At 43.2% G+C, this 21,030-nt stretch overlaps 1 protein-coding gene across 9 annotated transcripts in view; it reads left to right on the forward strand.

Annotated features, from left to right (window-relative positions):
* The window catches only part of KALRN (kalirin RhoGEF kinase), a 638,197-nt gene that overhangs the window by 133,868 nt on the left and 483,299 nt on the right, over positions 1-21,030 (forward strand). For all 9 annotated transcript variants that reach the window (XM_025374819.1, XM_025374820.1, XM_025374821.1 and 6 more), the window contains exon 3: positions 3,877-3,991. In XM_025374819.1, the coding sequence (XP_025230604.1) occupies positions 3,877-3,991 (115 nt within the window). The remainder of the gene's footprint in view (positions 1-3,876; positions 3,992-21,030) is intronic.

Here is a 21,030-nt window from a genome sequence, read left to right on the forward strand (position 1 = left end):
TCCAGCACTGCCCCATTCTGCTCTGTCATTCACAGCTCACAAGTTCCCCTTGGCCCTCTCTGATATCCTTTGTACTACTTATAAGTCACAGCACCCACTGTCCCTTTTATCCAGCCTTCCCATGTAGGGTCTATTTCACCCTATTGTCTTCATGTGCATACACGCCCACCTTTTGGCCACCTCCTCATAATTCCTCTCTGCCTCCTTATCTCCCACCAATGTGGTTTTCCTCACTGGTTTCCACTGTTCCCAGGGAAACCTTATGTTGCTGTGGCACAATCTTTTGTACCCTGGACCTGCATCTCTCAAAGTGTTTTCCAACAGTTCCACAGGATGATCCTCTACAAAGAAAATGGGGTTCTATTCTCAAAGAAGTTTGGGAAATGCTGGACATCGTAGCTCTCCTTCTTGGAGAATTACAATGTCCACTAAAGTACATTAACATTTTAAGGCTCTGGAAAGTCCTGCAGTAAAGAACTTTTTTTTTTTTTTAAATCTGGCATTTTCCAAACCATAGAATAACCTCATTCCCTAAAAATTTATGTGTCTGTGATGTGTATTCATTAACATCTTGCAGGTCTATTGTTATATTGACTTTATCGGGGGTCCTTATACTTCATCTCTGCTTATTGTCCTCTGTAATTTCAGCATCTATGTCAATTATTGATCAAATCCTAGAGCTTCATTGCTGCTCAGCCTCGTTGGTACCAAAGTCCTCCACCTACCTACCGTGATTATGCACGTCCAAGATCTTGACCCTTGATATGTCTATCTGTGGTTTTAGTCCCTTATTTTGACCCTTTCTGATATCCTCTTGTCATTTGGGAGAGGGTGGATATGAGAGGAACAAAATCAACACCTTTCCCTCTTTTCTGGGATGTCATCATCCAACAGGACATCTCACACCCTCGCTGGGCATACCCCATTTATATGGTGCATTAGCTCCATTCTGCCTTCACTCAGCTTGGAGCCTGGCACAGATACTGTAGCCAAAGCTTTAAACAGAGCTTTCGCTGTGCCCTAGTACCCTGTCAGCAACCCTGAAGCTCATGTCCTACCCAGTCCTACTGTCATTCTTGAGAGAAGATCTCCAGTGATGGTTTCATTTCCCTCTCCTCAGTACCCAAAGCCTACCCTGACCCTGGACTGATTCTTGTATACTGTTCTACCCAAAGAACCATGTCCCTCAGGCAGGCTGAACTCCTCCCTCTCCACCACCTATCTCCATTTCCTCCTCCAAAGAACCGTGTCCCTGGGGCAGGCTGGACTCCTCCCTCTCCATCACCTATCTCCATTTCTTCCTCCAAAGAACCGTGTCCCTGGGGCAGGCTGGACTCCTCCCTCTCCATCACCTATCTCCATGTCCTCCACCCAAAGAACCATGTCTCAGGTAGGCTGAACTCCTCCCTCTTCATCACCTATCTCCATTTCTTCCTCCAAAGAACCGTGTCCCTCAGGCAGGCTGAACTCCTCCCTCTCCACCACCTATCTCCATTTCCTCCTCTCTCAGAGTTCAACAGCCTGCCTCAAAGAGGGGGACAGCCCTGTCTGCTGTGGACTGGACCCTCCCCTTGTGCCTTCCCTGGGGCCTTGCTCCATTGTTGTCCCTACCCTTCCCAGCATAAAGATTCTCTTCCTCTAGGCTCATTCCTCTCCTTTTTTTCTGTAATCTTCAAAGGTCTCTTTCTTTCTGAACACCACATGGCTTGATCCTGCTGCCTCCTCTTGACTCCTGATCTACACTTCTGGATGTGGGGAATTAGAATTCCCCAGGCTTTCTCTTCTCACCCCTCCTTCCTTGCCATCTGAACCCTCCAATCTTCCTATTCACTATTTATGATACGATTTTAAAGCTTATTCATTAATGGACACTATGATTAGGAAGTGGAACCAAGTTTCTCAGGAGTGTCAGACAGGAAAAAAAAAAAGCAGAAACTTGGTTCTGTTTCCTAAGCATAGTGTCCATTAGTGAATGCGCTTTGAAATCATATAGTAAATAGTGAATAGGAAGTTTGGAAAGTGGAGGAAAGAAAAAGTGACTATCTTCCAGCCATCTAAAAACCTCCCCAGCCATGATCCTGAATCTCATGTCTCCAAGGCCAGCCCTGGCTCCAGTTTGGGAGGGACAGTATCAGCCAGCCCTCCAAGCCACCCTTTGCCAGTCAGAGCTGTGGTTCCTTGTGGTTCCTTATTGTTCCAAGACTCTACTTGTAAAATGCCCAAGGAAGGTCAGGAAAAAACCAACAGCTATGGTAAAACAAGCAAACAAACAAACTGCCAGAGTGAAAATGCTTGGGGTGAGGTCAAGGATAGAGGAGAAGGTTGAGAGTGTTGGAGTACCTCCCAGCTTTTGGAAAACCTTCTATTTAATTTTTTCACTTCCTTTTCCTCATGTGGAAGGCAATGGAGAGATGGGGACCATTTCCAAGGCAGATGAGACAAGGATGGTTATCACTTCAAAGAACCAGGGCTAGTGGTATGAAATGTCCAACTTTGAGTTAATCTGTATGAATCTTCCCTGAGCTGGGGTGCTGGGCAGTGGTGGTGGTGCAGAAACACTTTTTCATCAGGGCTGGATCTCACAGTGGCCTTGATGTTGTGTAATCCTTTTCTCTCTGCAGCCTCCTTACTTCCTCCTCAAGGGTATTCTGGATTGATTTTTTGTCAAGCGTCCCCTCTCTCCATGTGCCTTCTGGACTCCTTAACCAGAAGGAAACCTTATTCATGAACTCACACTTGGGCGGGATCCCTGGGAGACTCTGCCCTCTGTGTAAGAGATCCTGTTTTCCAGTATTGGTGAGGTTTGCACCTCTCCACTCTCTTTCATTAGATCCCTTTGTGGTCCTACTCTGGGGTCTGTCTGGTGGCCACCTGAGATGTGGCGTGAGGAGTCTGTGATCATGACACAGTGGTTTTTTTTGTGTAAGGGCCAGTGCCCCGTAAGGTCATAGTTACCCTTAGCTTTTTTCCTATCTAACGCCCCTGAGAAACTTGGTTCCACTTCCTAAGCATAGTGTCCATTAATGAATACATTTTAAAATCATATAATAAATAGCAAATAGGGTATTTGGAAAGTAGAGGAAAGAAAAAGCAACGATCCAAAATCCTGGCCTTCTAATAGCAACACCAATTGTCATTTTGGTATACTCCTTCCAGTTATTTTAAATGTGATGTTTAGAAAACACTTGTAATCTTAGTATGTACATATGCATTTGCAGTGATTAAGACCTGAGCATTCTGATTTCTGCTAAGATTCATGTGCTCCTCTAGCAGGAGTGACAGGTGGCACCTCAGGCAGACAGGCAGGGGTGGTTTTTTGGCTGTATAGAAAATACTTAATGTTTTTTCTATGAATCTAAGAACTTCCCAGTAATGCTATCCCGGGATGGATGCTTTGAGGTCTGCTTACCATAGTACTCAGCTAATGACAAGCACTCCCACCTCACAGAGGTCTATAAAGAGAAGTAAATTAGAGGTTAAATTTCCCAAGAACATAGCACTTTCCACCAGCTTGTTTTCTCAGTAAGAACAGTTATCACCACTTTCATTATCATCTCACATTTGTAGAGAGCTTTACTTTTCCAAGTACATCCCCATGTGCCAACTCATCAGTTCTTGCAACAACCCTGTAATGTGCACAGTACTGTTTTCATCTGCCTTCTACAGATGAGGCACTGGGGAAGCCAAAAGACTTGCCCACAGTCATACGTGCTACCTGCATCTCGACCCCCTGGCCTTGTCCTGAACAGTGACCAGATTTCTCTGGATCCCCTATTTCTGTCTGATCACCCAGCACTCAGACAGATTTCTTTTTCCACTGTGGCTTTCCTTTCTGACTGGTTTTCTTAAATACTCTTCCCTTCCTCCTCCTTGCAGGGGGTCGTGATAAGCGAGGTGGACCCATCCTGACCTTCCCTGCTCGCAGCAATCATGACAGAATAAGACAGGAAGACCTGCGGAAACTAGTGACGTATTTGGCCAGCGTGCCAAGGTAAGGGGAAGGGGAAGGGCCTGCAGGGGAGCGGGAGGGAAGCTGGGCTGATGCCAGTTTTGGAAGGAGCCTCCATCTCTGCCAGGGACCCTAGTGGTTTCTGCCCTTCCAGTGGATTCTAACTGTTCCTGGAACACCATTGTCCATTGTCTGCCTCATTCCCATTGTTACTGCTGGGATTCATGTGAATGGGGTGGGAGCTGGAAGTGGCAACTCTGGACACTCAATTCTGTATCACTCAGCTAGAGGAGGCACTCAACTTGATTTAGGTCATGCATTTTCAGTGGGAGTGATACTGCCCCCAAAGAGAGTGAAAATTGGTTGTTAGGGATAGCAAAATATTTATTTCCATGTATTAAACACAGGTATATATACTCTACCAATGTACAGTATATGTGTGGTATTAAATTTTCACTGGGTAGGGTGATTAGGGAAAAAAGATCTAAAAAGGCTTCTTCAGGTCCTAGGATGATCATTTTAAAAAGTGTGAGAAACACTGGTCTAGATAGCACTGGCCACAAGGTGGGTGTGGGAGACATGCCAAGGACATAGTTTATGTATTTTGAGAAGGGAGAGATGAGACCTTCACTTGATTAGAGAACCACAAGATGTGAGAGTTGGGAGAGCCCTGAGGAGCAATCTAGGCAGATACGTGTCATGTCCTGCTTAGGGAAAGGGGCTGGCAGAGGATGTGTGTGGCTCACAAGGCTCAGTGGGAGAGCTTGGTCTAGAATTCAACCCTCCTGAGGCCAGCCCCCGTGCTCTCTTGCCATGTTTGTTCTTGAGCAGCTACAGCACTGCTGTCTGTCTCTTAGTGGGGCCAAAACCTGTGAAATGTTTGTTGTGGCAAATAAGAAATGGTTCCTTGGGCTTTCAAACCCTTCATCTTGTCTCTGTGCATTTTATAGAAGAATTAGTGAATTACGGGGAGGAGCTATAGATCCAGCTTTGCCTTTGCTGGAAGACCTGGGATAATTTTTGAATGTGTTATTAAGTTCTTGAAGCAGATGTCGAGTGAGGCAAGTACTGCATCTCAGAGAGCTAAAGAAGAGACGAATGTAAAGGGATGCTTGGGAGGTGATGGGCAGGTAGTAAAGGGGATTTTAAGAGCAGTCATCCCCTACTTGGAAGGATGTTGAATGGAATGGTGAGCCCTGAAGAACTTCAGACAGAAGACTGTGAACAAATAGATGCTGAAGAGTGTCTGTTTTTTTTTGTTCTTTATGATATCCACTGGGAACAGAAAAAAGATAAAAGGTCTTAAGTTCCAGTAAAAGGGATTTGGGTCATATCTGAAGAAGATCTTATAAACTTTGAGTGCATGAGACAATGATGTAAGGATGAAAGATTTTTTTTTTCTGGGGGTCATTGTAAAGAAGAAATACTCTTATCTGTCTCAGAAGCAAGGAGGTAGACTAAATAACTCATGATTGATATAGGTAATTTAGCAATTTAGCTAAGCAGTTTTTTAAAGCACTTTTCCTAAGTATGTGACCAACAGGCATAAAACCAGGAATTTTCTGAAGCGATTTACAATAGAAGTTTTCACAGGGACCCGTGATGGACTCTCAGTTCTTTTAAAGACAGAAGAAATTGGGATCCCAGAAGATATAAAGGGTACATTTTTCTTTCCTGCATGTTCATCACATAGCTGCAACTAATTCATGCTCATCTTTTCTTTAGAATAAAGAGGGAAAGAGTTGGAAGAATACTTTTCTTTATTCTGACTTGTTAAGCAAAGAATGGGACAAAACAGACTGGAAGTAATTTAAAAAGAAAAGATTTCCGCTGGGGTGAAGGGGAACAAAACCCAAGAGGGGCTGAGAGGAAGGCCATGAAAAAGGTGGAATTATCTTTCATTATCACTGAAGGAACACACAAGATGCAGGCTCTCTGCTTCTCAGAGGGTGGTCACATTATTACAGTCTGCGCTCCTGAGAATCAGAAGGATCTTCATAGGGCAGGCAAGAGTCCTGTTGCCAGTGGGAAGAACTGTTCTGTGATGCCTGCTGCTCTGTCTCCTGAGGGACCTGTATTCATGAAGAGTGTAAGCTCCCGGCAGGCCACAGAGTTCACCTAGTCATGCCCACCAGTCACTTCCTGATTCTGTTGGCCACGTGTCACTCATAATGGCTGTGGGATGGAACAGGATTGTTCTAAAGACAGTGAAGTTTGGGGTAGGAAAACTGAATAACTTAGCAGGTCAGATTATATTTGCCACTTTCTTCTGTGCAGCCATGGCTTTGGAAGAGAAAGAGAACAATGAAAATTAACTGTTAGACTCAGTAGATAATACTGGTGAAAAGAAATTATTTATCTGGGTCAGATTCAGGATGCTAAAAAGACAGGCTCTTGTTAGAAGTGGATTGTTACATGCTGGTGTGATCAAGCCTGTAGGTGACATTTGATCATTTGATGCTTTTTTTTTTTTTTTTTTTTTTGAGACTGAATCTCACTCTATCACCCAGGCTGGAGTACAGTGGTGCAATCTTGGCTCACTGCAACCTCTGCCTCCCAGGTTTAAGTGATTCTAGTGCCTTGGCCTGCCAAGTATCTGGGATTACAGGTGCCCGCCACCACAACTGGCTAATTTTTGTATTTTTAGTAGAGACAAGGTTTCACCGTGTTGGTCAGGCTGGCCTCGAACTCCTGACCTCAAGTGATCCACCCACCTCAGCCTCCCAAAGTGCTGGGATTACAGGCATGAGCTACCACTCCCGACCAACATTTCCTACTTATTTATTCATGCATTTATTCATTATGTAGTCAACAAGTATTTAGAGCTTCTCTATGCCAGGTAGATTGAGGATTTGCGGTGAGCAGGAACACACATTTTGAGAAATTTAGGGGAAACCTGGGTATTTCCCTACCCAGTGCCAAACCAGTAATAGTAAAAGGCAGCCCAAGATGGGAGTGCATTGGTAGCATAGGAGATGAACCAGCCAACAGAAGACAAACAAATAAGGACAAGTGAGTGGTGAAAGAGGGTCCTGGAATTTAAGGAACCAGCAAACTTAATGACCATTTGGGGGAACATTTTAGAATAGATGATTAAGCAGATAGTGTTGATAATTTAGAAATGAATAGGAAGAAATAGTCGCACTCTCCTCTCTGTAGGCCAGGCCATATCTGGACCACTGCATTCAACTCTGTAACATTCATCTGGCCAGCTTCATTTTAAGAACTACATAGATCAGTTAGAGTACTGTCAAGGAAGCAGCACATTAAGGCACCCACAATCCATATCTCCACAGCTGAAGGAATGAGGAATGTTTGCTGGCAGGCATGAAGATGAAGGAAAAAAAAACCACACAATTCCTAACTTCAGGAGAGCTGCCCCAGAAGTGAGAGAACAGGCATGGCCTCTGTTGCATTAATGGGTAGACATTAGAATCAGGGGAAAGAACTTGCCCACATGGAAGCTGTCTAGCAATAATGCCGCTGCCTCTGGAGAAAGCGAACTTCCTGTCGCTGAAGACCAAATGACCCTCTGTTGGGGATGCTGTAGAAAAAGTTCCTCTACTGGGTTGGAGGTGGGCTTAGATGACTTCTAAGAATCTTTCCTGCCCTGAATTCTAGGTTTCTGTGATATCGGAAAAAAACAATACGTCATAAAATCCAGGGCCTCAGAACAGAGTCTTACCACCCCCACCAATATGCATCTAAGTACTCTCAGACTTCCTAAGTAAGTTAAGGTCTGGGATTTCACTTAACATTTTGTCTATACCTTAAATCCTAAGAGAACTTCTTTTTAGTCCCCCTGGACTCTGTGTGGAAATTTTGGGGCATTACCCAGGACCAAGGATCCTGTTGGGGTGTAACAGCTTGGATCAGTCCTGACTTATTCATTCAGCATCCATCTTGGCCTGAGATGAGTCCCTTCATTTTAACTTCTCTGTCTTGCTCCTGATGAGTTTGGGCATCTATCTCCTAGGTCACTCAGGTTTTCCATCATCTTAGTCTGAAGAGTCATATGTAATAGGGTGGGAAGAAACCTTAAAAGTCTTCTAATTCAACTTTTCAATACCTCCATCCACTCAGTTCAACAAATATTTACTGAGTGTCTACTATGAGACAAGTTCTGGATGATTCCTATCATCATGAGGTCTCATATTATCTTTACTGTCATCCACCTACACTTATCTATCATTTTTTTGTCCTGGTCTGCTATCTGCTTACAGTTACTTGTATGTGAAAGGAGTGGAAAGAAAATACTCAGATATAATCAGCTGATGAATGTCCCTAGAAATTGAGAGACAGGATAGAGACAGGATAGAAAATCCAGCCTGAATTATAAATCATGCTGCTATGAAGACACATGTATGTGTCTTTATATGTTGGATGTTTACTGCGGCACTATTCACAACAGCAAAGACTTGGAACCAACCCAAATGTCCATCAGTGATAGACTGGATTAAGAAAATGTGGCACATATACACCATGGAATGCTATGCAGCCATAAAAAAGGATGAGTTCATGTCCTTTGTAGGTACATGGATGAAGCCAGAAACCATCATTCTGAGCAAACTATTGCAAGGACAGAAAACCAAACACCGCGTGTTCTCACTCATAGGTGGGAATTGAACAAGAGGAACACTTGGACACAGAGTGGGGAACATCACACGCTGGGGCCTGTCATGGGGTAGGGGGAGCGGGGAGGGATAGCATTAGGAGATATACCTAATGAGTTAACAGGTGCAGCACACCAACATGGCACATGTATATCTATGTAACAAACCTGCACGTTGTGCACATGTACCCTAGAACTTAAAGCATAATAATAAAAAAAAGAAAAGAAAACAAAAGGAAAATCCAGTCTGAGAGTAAACAACTGTCCAGGCCTAGCCCACAGTGTGGATAATCTACCCACTGTGATTATTGGGAGTTGACGAAATGCTTGAAATAGGAATTTTTAAGTACTACATCTAGTAAGGAAATCCTGGGTTACTTTTATTGCATTGAATTCCTCTTCATCATCACTGTTAGCCTGCTTTGTCACGACCTTCTTTCTGTGACTCCTTAGGGCACCAGTTGATGTATCTGACACTTAATCTGCTCTTAGCAGTGCCACTGAGATACTGAGTGTTCTGCCAAGGAATGCGGTTATCATATTGGTGAGGAAAGATGACAAGAAATTAGGATGAGTTATTCTACATTGTCAATCAGATCAAGGTGCCTTTACTTGTGGCTTATTATTTGATAACATTTGCTCTTGTTCTACAGATTTCAGCAAAAGATAAGTTGGGCTTACGGCCTGCACTGTCTTTGTGCGGCATCCCCAGAAAATAGGCGTAAGCAGAGAGAACTAGGAAGACAGTTGAAAGAAGAGGGGTAAAAACTGCAAGGGTTTCCTCTCTCTATTTTCTGCATGAGAGAGTCTAAACTATCCAAACTACTGTCATCAAACATGTTCTGTTGTAAGGGCCTATTGAGATGTGTTGTTGGCACCTTGCTCTTTATCTGGGATCATCAATAAAAGGAGGATGTGGGGAGGAAAGGGAGGGATTGGGTGATGGAAGGGCCAGATAATAGGACCAGTGAGAACATTTAGGTCACATTGTTTACATTTCCCTAAAACTTACACCTTTTAAAGATCATTGTTAATTTCTTTATCTATTTTAAATTTAAACCCTATGTATAAACAGTTTGTAATTTCTATGTATAAACAAGATACTTTTTACACACATTTCCAGCAATACCAGTTAGGTGTCCCTATTTTTGTCTGTGTGTAACCCTAGCCCTTAAGAGCAAATAGCTTTCTACCATAAAGCCACAGTAGTAACTGCAATTGTTAGTAATAACCTTCCTTAGAGTCACATCAGCTTTTGCAGCAAAGGATGAAGAGGCATCTTAGTCTAGATGGAAGATGCTGAGCTTCGGATCCCAGCTTTACCTTTCTGCAGCCGGGAAACATTTGGCCCCTCAACCTGGGTAATTTGGGAAGACTTTAATGAAGAGACAGTTTGTAAGGCTGTGGGCAGGGAACAGGGAAACCAGCAAGGTTTGGATCCCTCAGGCATTGCAGGCCTGGAAACAGCACGGAGGGGAAACATAACCACTTCTAAGAGAGAGGAGAGCTTTGTGAGAGGCTGCCTGACAGGAACTGTGGCCTTCAGTGGAAGATGCCACCAACTCATGGTGACTCCATGACAGGGAGCAGGGGAATTGGTACCTTGACCCCACTCTCTTCCCGTTGTCTCATCTCCTGTCATCGTTGGCTGAATGTACTGAGAAGCCAGATGACAGGGGAGCCCATTGATGTAGTCCATGTAGGTCAGCTTCCCAGGGCACTGGGGAGTGGAGAGAAGATACAGAATGGATTCAAGGTGCAAATGGAAGATATTTGGCACAGAGGGAGACTTTGAGCATGCTATTCACCATTTCTGAGTTTAATATTATAATTTTTATTTTGGGAAAAGAATGTCTATCTCATAAGGGTGTTGTGAGGAATTATCTAGCAGTCTCTCTCTAGCACCCAGATGCTCGTAATTGTTAGTCTTTCCCCTAGAGGAGGTCAGTAATAGTAATAATGATAATAATAGCAACAAAAAATATGTGAACATACATAGATAGCACTGTTTGCTACATATGAGGGACTAGATGCAGTATATATGGTTATGAAGGTTATGAAGCACAATAATATAGCGAGCACTTGAGAGCCTACCCTCCAATTTGAGAAGCAGAACATCACCTCTATCCTCAGTGCTACCTAGGGCTCCTCCCCATTCTGACTCCCTTACTTCCCCCCAAAGTAACACTACCCTGGGTTTTATGTTTATCCTTCTTTTGCTTTTTGGGAGGTAGAGTTCAGCACATGTTTTCATAAACAATATATTATTTAGTTTTCTTGTTTTTGAGCTTTATAAGAATGGTATTGTACATTATGTAGTTTTCCGTGACTAGCATTTTTGAACTATTGTGATATGCAACAACATGATGAATCTTTAAACATAATTTAGAGTGAAAAAGAACCTAAGGTTTTGACTCTGAGAACTCCAAACCAAATTATTAATAGATTAATGCAATGCTAAAGTATCTCTTGAGAAGTTTCTCTTAGTTAACTGAAATAAGGAAAATTAATAATGATTACTTTTCTCAGTATTTTAGAATAAATATCATAATTTATATCAATATTGAAGAAAAAGTAAAATTCTTTTCAATTTATTAATTATTGGTATTAAGTAAGACGTATTAAGTAAGATAAAGTATATACAGTCCTTACATAGTGCCAGGCACACAGTAGATTCCACAAACATTAGTTTGCATCTCTTTCTATCGTCTGGGGAAGTCTGGTGTGTGCACAGTTGTGGGGTAGTACCCTGAGTTAAGTGATGAAATAGAGGGTTGAACCCAGTGCTCTGGCCTCCCAGTATGTGGAACATATAGCATCACTGTTGACTGGGAGTAGGGAGACTTCAAAAGGGACGTGAGCAGCATTCAGAAGCCCTGAGAGAATTTTGCTAAAAGCACAGAGGGGTAGGAGTGGGCCAGGCAGAGGGAAGGTCTCAGAGGAACGCTGGGGGTGGGCAAAGGAGGTGAAGGGGTGTCAGGTTAAGTTCCGGAAACTCAAGATGTAGAAACACATAGTCTTTTGTGAGAATGGCAGAAGATAGGGCAGAGAGGCATATAGAATTCCGTGGGTCCAGTTCAAAAAGTTTTACTAATAGGCAATAAAAAAGCCATCGAAGAGCTTTTCAGCAGGAGAATGACAATTAAAATTGCATTTTAGAAGATTCACTCTGGCAACTGAGTGGAAGATGGAATGGAAGAGAAGGCTAGGAAATGGGGAAACAGTTGCAATAATGTGGGTTAAAGATAGTAATAATAACAACTAGCATTTATTAATCAATTCTAGGCATTGTCATAAGTATTTTACATGCATTAACTTAATTCTCACAACACTGAGATGGGAATTATCATTATTCCCTTTAACATATGAGGAAACTAAGACTCAGAGAGATGAAGTACTTGCCTACTGGCACACAGCCAGTATGATCTGGAGCCAGATGGTCTAGCATCAGAGCCTAAGCTTTTATCCAGTGAAGAGATGAGGAGGCCAAAGTGAAGGAAGTGGCAGTGGTGGCAGAGTGAGAGGACTGATTTGGGGAGAATAAGAAGGTGAACTCTGAAGGATGGGCTAAGACTGGATTTGGAACAGAGGGACAATGAAAGAGGGTGGTAGGAAAGGGATCTAACAATGGTGGGCAGGAACCACTATGCTTCAAACTTGCTTTCCTGAAGCTTCTCTTTGGAACCTAAGTGTGAAAGTTGCTGCAGGTGAGAATACAGGTAGCAATTGCCTCAGTCTTGGGCTTCTCTGGCCAAGGCAACCATGGTGGCTGTGGATTTGCAGGACAACGGGGGTAGTGAGGGTGGTGGTGGTGGGGGGTCCTTCACAGTTCCTCCCCCAGGTGGTTGTGTTCAGTTTTAGATGAGTTAACTCTCATTTATGCTCATCTGTGGGTGATAGTCAACCATGATTTAGTTACCAAATTGTACCAAGAGATGTAGGGAGAAAACAAAAGCACCTAAGACCATAGAAACTATTTAAAGAGATTAATAAAAGACTATCAGTAGCAGGGACCCCGAACTTAATGCCTACATTGGTGGGGTAGTCTCTATCATATTCTAGCGATGATCATCTTGTTCATTTTCCTTGAGTGTGAGATGTTTCCTTCACCCACCTGCCTGTCTGCTTCTATATTGGCATTGCTGTGGTGTCAGAAGTACAATTCTGGAATTAGTGCTCAGTTAATGTGCATTCTGAGGCTCCTTCATTTCCACGGCCATGCCACCATTGTAGGACTTGGCAGGTCTGTGGGGCCTGCACAGTCCATGTGGGGCTAAGGGGCTACGGGGGCTCAGGGACAGGTTGTTGGGAGTGGGGAAGAGCTGGCTATCATCCTTCAAATGCAGAGAGACACATTTGTGATTCCCTGGAGAACAATAACTGGAGCAATCAGAGGCGGAAACCACTTGGTCATGAAGTAACTATGAGAAGCAACCCTGGTTATTCCAGGAACCAGTAAGTGCCTTTAGCGATAAATCAAGGACCCACCCAGCACTGGACAAAAGAATTCCTAATAAGTGAGGGTAGTGAGTCTCCTTCACATGCATATTCCATGTGTACTCTCAGAAGGGACTTTGGGCATCAGCATTATCTTGGTGGGAGTGGAATGATAACAGAGAAAGAATGGGCTCCAGGGAAAATGCTGACACCTGGAAATTATGCAGGGTATTCCAGCCGAGGAAGAATAAACCCCAGAATCCCCCTCTCTGGGAGGTGAAATGTGCATGCTTGCTAAAAATTTTCTTATTTTTAAAACAGGTATAAAGATATTACCAAACACAATGGTAGTGAGGATTCGATGAGATAACACGTGTGAAGTACGTAGCCCATTATTTAGCTCACAGAAGGGGCTGACAACCAGTGGCAGTTGCTTTTCCTTCCCTTGCTTGAAAGTAGGGACCTTGTTTTGTCACTTGTCCTTTATTGTCCCTAGCACTGCTTTTTCAAAGTTAGGGTTAGGGTTATGCTTAAGTTTAGGGTTAGAGCCAGTAGTGATAGCAGTTACAGCCATAGGTCAGTAACACTTCGCTTCTAATACATAATGAGTGAATATATGTGCCTAACAGTGTGACAAAGTTTTGGCCTGTATTTTTAAATTAGAAGGATATTTCTTTTACTGGAGAAAATAAGTGCAGAAAAAATATTTTAAGAGTTTTTTAAAGCTCTTATAACTGTACCACCTAGAGATAATAACAATATATTGACATATTTCCTTCCTATCTTTTTTAAGAGCTTTGTTTTTTTGAGACGGAGTTTCACTCTTGTCACCCAGGCTGGAGTGCAATGGAGTGATCTCGGCTCACTGCAACCTCTGCCTCCTTGGTTCAAGCGATCCTCTTGCCTCAGCCTCACAAGTAGCTGGGATTACAAGTGCCCACCACACATCCAGCTAATTTTTGTATTTTTAGTAGAGATGGGGTTTCACCATGTTGGGCAGGCTGGTCTGGAACTCCTGACCTCAAGTGATCCACCCACCTCAGCCTCCCAAAGTGCTGGGATTACAAGTGTGAGCCACCACGCCTGGCCTAGAGCTTTTTAAAAACAGAATTGAATTATATTGTTTCTTCAGTTTTGCTGCTTGCTTTATTCCAGTTAGCATTATACTATAGAAATATTTTCATAACATTAGAAACTTTTCATGTGTAATAGTGTATCTTGGGATGCATTATATTTAATTAACCCTATCACTAGACATCTAAGTTGTTTCCAAAAGTTCAGTGTTGTAAGTAACCCTCAGTAAAAATCTTTTTATATAAACCTTTGTCTGTATCTTAAGTGGCTTCTTCGAGATAGATCTGTAGCAATCATGGGCTTCTTTTTAGTTTTTACATATGTAATTTATTATTTTTTTGCTTTTTAAAAATTGATACATAATGTACATATTTATAGGGTGCATATGATATTTTGATAGATGTAACAATGTGTGGTGATCAAGTCAGAGTCATTGAGATTTCCACCATCTCAGAAATTTATCATTTTTTTTTTGTTGGAAACATTCCACATCTTCTCTCATATCTATTTTGAAATATATTATAAATTATTGTTAACTAGAGTCACTCTACTGTGCTATCAAACACTAGATCTTATTCCTTCTATAGAACTGTATTTTTGTACCCATTAATCACCCTCTTTTATTCCTTCTCCTGTCTCTTCCCAGCCTCTGGTAATCATCATTGTATTTACTACCTCTGTGAGTTGTTTTTTTCTAGCTCCCACATATGAGTGAGAACATGCAATATTTGCCTTTCTGTACCTGGCTTATTTCACTGAACATAATGTCCTTCAGTTCCATCTATGTTGCTGCAAATGATAAGATTTCATTCTTTTTATGGCTGAAGAGTACTCCGTTGTGTATTTATATCACATTTTCTTTATCCATTCATCTGTTGATGGACACTAAGACTGATTCCATGTCTTGGCTATTGTGAATAATGCTGCAGTAAACATGGGAATGCAGGTATCTTTTTGATACACAGGTTTCCTTTCTTTTGGCTACATACCCAGCAGTGGGATTGCTGGATCATATGGTAATTTTATATTTATTTTTTTGAGAAACCTCTGTACTGTTTTCCGTAGTTGCTGTACTAACTTACATTCCCACCAACAGTGTATGAGTGTTCCCTTTTCTCTGCATCCTCCTTAGCATCTGTTATTTTCTGTTTTTTTTTTTTTTTTTGTTTTGTTTTAAAATATAATAGCCATTCTAACTGAGGTGAGACGATATCTTATTGTGGTTTTGATTTGCATTTCACTGATGATTAGTGATGTTGAGTATTTTTTCATGTACCTGTTGGCCATTTTGTATGTCTTCTTTTGAGAAATGTCTATTTGGATCTTTTGCCCATGTTTTAATCAGATTACTTATTTTATGAACCTTTTTTTTAAAGCTGGTGGGGCAAATCACCAAATTTATTTCCAAATTTATCAATTTATACTCCCAATATGACTTGCAATATTTGTCTTTCTGTGCTTGGCTTATTTCACTTAACATAATGTCCTTCAGTTCCATCCATGGTCATGCAAATGACAATATCTCATTCTTTGTATTGGCTGACTAGTACTCCATTATGATTACCTTTCTTTTGGCCATATACCTAGACATGGGATTGCTGGATCATATGGTAGTTTTATTTTTACTTTTTGAGAAACCTCCATACTGTTTTCCAATGAGATTTTCTATTCTTTGCATTTCCCTAAATTTATTTGCTCACCATTGCCCAGGCACCATTGTGCAAACATTCTTATCACCGTCATCAATGACCCTAACTTAGGGCCATATATTGTGTACCTAAACCTTATCCTGACTTTGGAAAGACTAGAGGGATTGGTCACAGCGCCTGCTCTGTGGGGTCTCCCAGGCAAGGATTCCTTTTACTTTCCTAAACTAATATGGCCCCTTAACAGGGAGCGTACATTAAAATTAGGATCTGATATGAAATCTAAAAAGGGCTTGCTTGTTTTTTTGCCCTTGGTGATTTTTTAGTTTTGTCTCTGGATGTGTTTCAGCTCCTTGGCTGGTTGTGTAGTCAGTTCTGGCATGGCTTAAAGTGGTTAACCTCTTTTGTGTTTATCAGAACTGGTGTCCTTATCTGCCTTTTAGGAAAAAGGCCTTTTAGGAGTTTGCCTCTGGGCAGCAATGTTGAATGAGCCTGGAAAGCCGAGGTGTGGTCATTTAATTTCTCTTTTAGGCTACTGTAGTCTATGGCTCACCAAGAGCAGGCTGATTAGGAAGCTGAAGTGTCTGGTGTCACCTTGATTAGGTCAACTTCAATGTCAGGTGAAATGAGATCCAATGCATTCAGGTGTTTCTGGAGTTTGTGGTAGGTAATCAGGATGAGTTAAATTTAGCTGGGATTCATTTGGCTGGAATATTGAAAATAAGAGAGTTCCCTGAATATAGATGCAGGAGAGACAGCCTAGCATCGGGTAAAAAGGAGGTGTTTTTTAGTTACTGGGATCCAGGTTGGGGCTGTTTGTCTTTCCCCCATTACATATCATTTTCACTATGTTTTCTATTTCTCTCTTTACTTATCATTGGTTAAGTCTGATTATGTGCCCTTCACTGATGTTTGGGGTTGAGTATGTTTTCAGGCATATATTTGATACTGATACTCTATGTTATGACACTTCAGTTTTGTAGAGACTGCCTTTATTGTACACTCTTCTGGCAGCTTAGGTGTGCTGCCACCAAGTGGTAGAGTACCTGAGCTCAGCTGCCCAAGAAGACACAGATGGGTTTCGTCAGAGGCTCCAGTGGTTCTATTCTGGTTGTCTCCTCATTAAATCTGGGATTTTCCAAGCTTTACCGTTTAAAATTTTATTGAAACACTGAAATTTAAGCAACCAATAAGCAAGGATTACTCTTCCTCAACTACAAGTGAGTTTGATACAATCTTTCTCAAAGAACTGTAGTAAATGATAGATAAAATACTGTTTGTGAACATGGTTCACCTGCTATGTAATAATTGCCAGTTGAAACTGGGAATTTTATAATAATGCTATTTTGGGGAAATAAATGGTGTGGTGTTTCTATAATTCTTTTTTAAATAAAATCAAATTAAAAAAAAAAAACTAAATCACTAACAAAAAACATTCCTGTTGGGTTTGCCTTCATCTTTGGCTGACTTGAAGTTGCAGTGCCCCAAGCAAACTTATCTCTTGGAGCTCCCAGTGTCCCCCTGACCTTTTTCATCAGCCACAAACATTGACGATAAAACATAGAAGATAATTTGTCTTTTCAGACCTTCCTTTCCAGACAACATTTTCTTTCTCTCAACATGGAAGATGAGTACAAGAAAAACAACACTATCTAGGGTTTTGTTGCAGATAATTTAACTCAGATGTAGGCACTCATCAGTTGCGGAAGATTTCTGTACCAGTTTGCCACTGTCACTTGTATTTAAAAAAAAGTTTCCCCCTCGCCTTCTCTACCCCATCTCATCTCTTCTTAGATTGCTTTAGAAAAAAAGATTTATTCAGAATTTCGTTCTCAAAAGCCCAGCATTACCTAAACAAAACAAGTGATTTGAACGACATTTAAACATTTTTGAATCTAGGAAACTCATATAGTGGGGGTGAGTCCCATCCCTTCTACGAGATCTACCTGTCCTGAGAGAAACCACACAGCTTTCTCTCCGAGAGGTGGTGAACCTCTTGCAGGTCAGAATGGTTAGTTTTTTTTCTTGCCCCTGAGGATGCAGAGCACCACCTTGCAAACTGGCTGAATTCAATTAGACTGGAGGCTCCCCAAGGAAAAAGGAGAGGGCTTCACCCCCCATACTCCTTAGGGCCAATGCCAGGATCTCTCTTTCAGACATGGAGTACCTGAGGCCAGACAGGTTTCCTTCGGGAGGTCCTTTTTCCTCGGTCGGGGGCTGTGACCACAGGGGGTGCCCAGGCCAGAGGTGGGTGGACTGGCACTGTGGCAGAGAGCGGGGCAGAGCCTTCTGCCAGGGGACGGAGCATAGAGGTACCTGTGAGGGAACAAGCAGTGGACTCAGTCTCACCAAGGAGGTATATTCTTGTTCCTAAATTAAGCAAATATGACAGCCAGCCCCATTTCTCCTGGAACTTAGATGGGAGCACTTTGTCAGCCATGGTGACTCAGCAAGGACAAATGTTTTTCTGGATAATTTACTGACGTAATTCAAGCATGTGTCCTGATGGCCCTGGCCCCTGTTTCCTTTTCTCTCAGAGCCTCCTTCCTCTCTGCATTCCCTATTTGTTCTAGGTCAAGTGAGGACCAGCCTCGGTTTTGAGAACTACTAAAAAACTCTAAAATAAGTACATTTTTCTCCCTTGCATCTCCCAGACTGTTCTGTCCTGAGCTGGAATTTTATCTGTTTCCATCGCTAGTAATGCATGTGCCAGGTTTTGGCCTGGTGCCTGAGACAAGGTCTGAACCTTGTCCTGTGATGCACTCCACCCTGGTTCCCTACACAGGAAGAGAATGTCCTGGATCTACAGACCATAAGCTGTTTTCATTTGCAGGAAATTCAGGCTTCACCCTCATTGGCTGAAGAGAAGCTCCCTGTTTTGGACTTGGAGGAAGGCAAGACCATTCCTCACCCTCTTGCAGCTCTGATTATGACGGAGTGCTCCACTGGGAAGATTGCACATTGGTCCAGATTTAATTCTGTGGATACACAAGACAATTGTTTAGTTCTTACATACACACCAACTCAGAGGGAATGGTCAAATGATCTTTTGGCTGAATTTGCAGATTGATGGGGTGCGGAATAGGGGAGGGACCCAGTTTTTGCCTTCAGGATGTTTGTGATCTGGTTAAGGTTTCAGGATCCACAGGAAAAGACAAAAACTGAAAGCTTCCAAGGCAGCAACCACAAAAGCATGTCAGTTAAATGGATGTAATCAGACATAATTTACTGGTGGTAAAAATCTGACCTGGATTGTAAAGGAAATAGATGAATTGGAATTCTGGAGCTTAAAGGCAGGAAGAAGCTGTAGAGGTCTGCCAGGCCAACTCTTTCTTTTAAAAAGAGTAGAATGCTGTCCAGAGGGGTCCAGTCATGGGCCCAGGGTCCTCCAGCTGGCCAGGCTACCAGTCCTGAGCTTGCTGCAACCATACATACACTGCCTCCTAACACAGACCCTGCCTGTGGGACAGCAGGGTCCCCAGAGCAGCATGCACAGGGTAAGGGCCTCTATGAATTCATATGTGGAGGGATTCTTCCACCCTATATGTGAGCTTCCTGAGCCTCTGAGCTAGTTATGCATGGGGGCAGCCTAATTTATTCTGATTTGGAGCAAAGACTTGGAGCCCTTGGTCCTCCCTGTTCCATTTCAAGATCCAAACATGCATGCCTCCACCTCCCACAGGGCTCCCCCGACTCCAGCTCTTTGACCTCCCTTGTAATTCCCAGGTTCCCACTAGTGTCTGAGCCATCAAAGGGTTTTTCCTCCATATAAACCATGGGGATCTCATCTGTCCCGTCTGCCAGGCCAACCCTGGCTGGGTGTCAGAGGGAAGGCAGGCTAGCTAGAGGGTAACAGCCGCCTGCCCTGCAGGAAATAGAGCTCCTGCACTGGTTGGTAAAATCCAGTGGGCATGGCCTGGGGGGTGGCTTTGTGTGGGGTGTTGCATTGTGTTTTGGTGGGGATGGTTGTGCATGTGTCTGTGTACTGCAGGCAAAGCGCACTGGGCTTTCAAGAACGTGACTGCTACTTAAGGAGAAAGAGGAGGAGGGAAGGAGAGAGGGTGTGCGCAAGCCACAGCAAGGGCTGTTTCCTGGAGGAAACATGTGGTTTATTAACGAGGATTCCACCTAGCCTGCCAGGAAACCAGAGCCCAGCTGGAGAGTGAGTGGGGGTTCCTGTGAGAGGGCAGGGAGGGGGGGTGGCAAGAGAATGAGGAGTGGTGATGGCACGGTAGTAGGCCAAGCCTAGGAGAGTTGCTGCTCTGTCTCCTGGCCAGGTCGGGGGCAGCACCCCAGTGGGAGGCAGCCCATGGCTGCACTGTTGCCATTTCTCTTGAGTCCCCTCAGCTCTATTCTCTTACTCCACATTTTAGAAAGGCTCCCTGGGTCTTACGGTGGGGTGGCTGAGGCACTATGCTTAGACAGGTCACAGTCTTTGTTGCTCATGGATATATGTGCTATGATCATAATGATATATTTTTTTAAAAGTTAAAAGATGAATTGTTTTCATATAGCCTGACTATGGGGGAGTGGAAGGCGGGGAAGAAGGAGAGGGTAGAGAAGGCCAGAGGAGAGTGACCCTGGGGTTTGTCTGAGGAGGGCTGCGGAAAATGGGAGGGCTGTGTGGGTTCTGGTTTCCAGTTCTTTCTTTCCCTGTAGTGCTTTGGTTTCCATTTCATTTCTGCTGCATGTTCTGAATGACCCAGAAGGAAGGGATGAACAGCTCTGTGAGGGAGGGTAGGAAATAGGGCAGGAAGCTGCTGTCCTGAGATGGATGTCAGTTTCCATCCCACTCCCATCTGAACCCACCCCTTTGCCACCTTCTCTCCCTAGCCAGCTAGACCAGACTTCTAGGAGCAATGATTCTTGTGCTTTCACAGTTTTCATGTCTTCTCTTGGCTAAGAGTAGCTCCTTCCAAACAAACACTGTGCCCCCAAGCCACTCTGATTCGGAAAGTGGGTCTCTTCCTTTGGTGAACAGGAGTTGTGTTTCAGAGCCTGTAAGGCTGTAAAATGACCTTACTGATTGACAAACACATCAGGGTTTATGCAGCTGCCTCATGCTGGTCCCTCCAAGGTGTATATCCTTTGGAAGACTGCGTGCATTTGCCCGATACTGCTGTCACCCCCACCATTCCTAGAGCTCTCTTGAGCTCCCTTCAGCTGTGGCATGCTCTTTTGACTATTTGCAGCATGGCATGGCAAGTCTTTGCCTTTTTTTTTTTTTTTTTTTTTTTGAGACAGGGTCTGCCTCTGTTGCCCAGGCTGGAGTGCAGTAGTGCAATTTGGCTTACTGCAACCTCAACCTTCTG

Source organism: Theropithecus gelada, chromosome 2, assembly GCF_003255815.1.
Source record: "Theropithecus gelada isolate Dixy chromosome 2, Tgel_1.0, whole genome shotgun sequence".
Classification (NCBI taxonomy): Eukaryota; Metazoa; Chordata; class Mammalia; order Primates; family Cercopithecidae; genus Theropithecus; species Theropithecus gelada.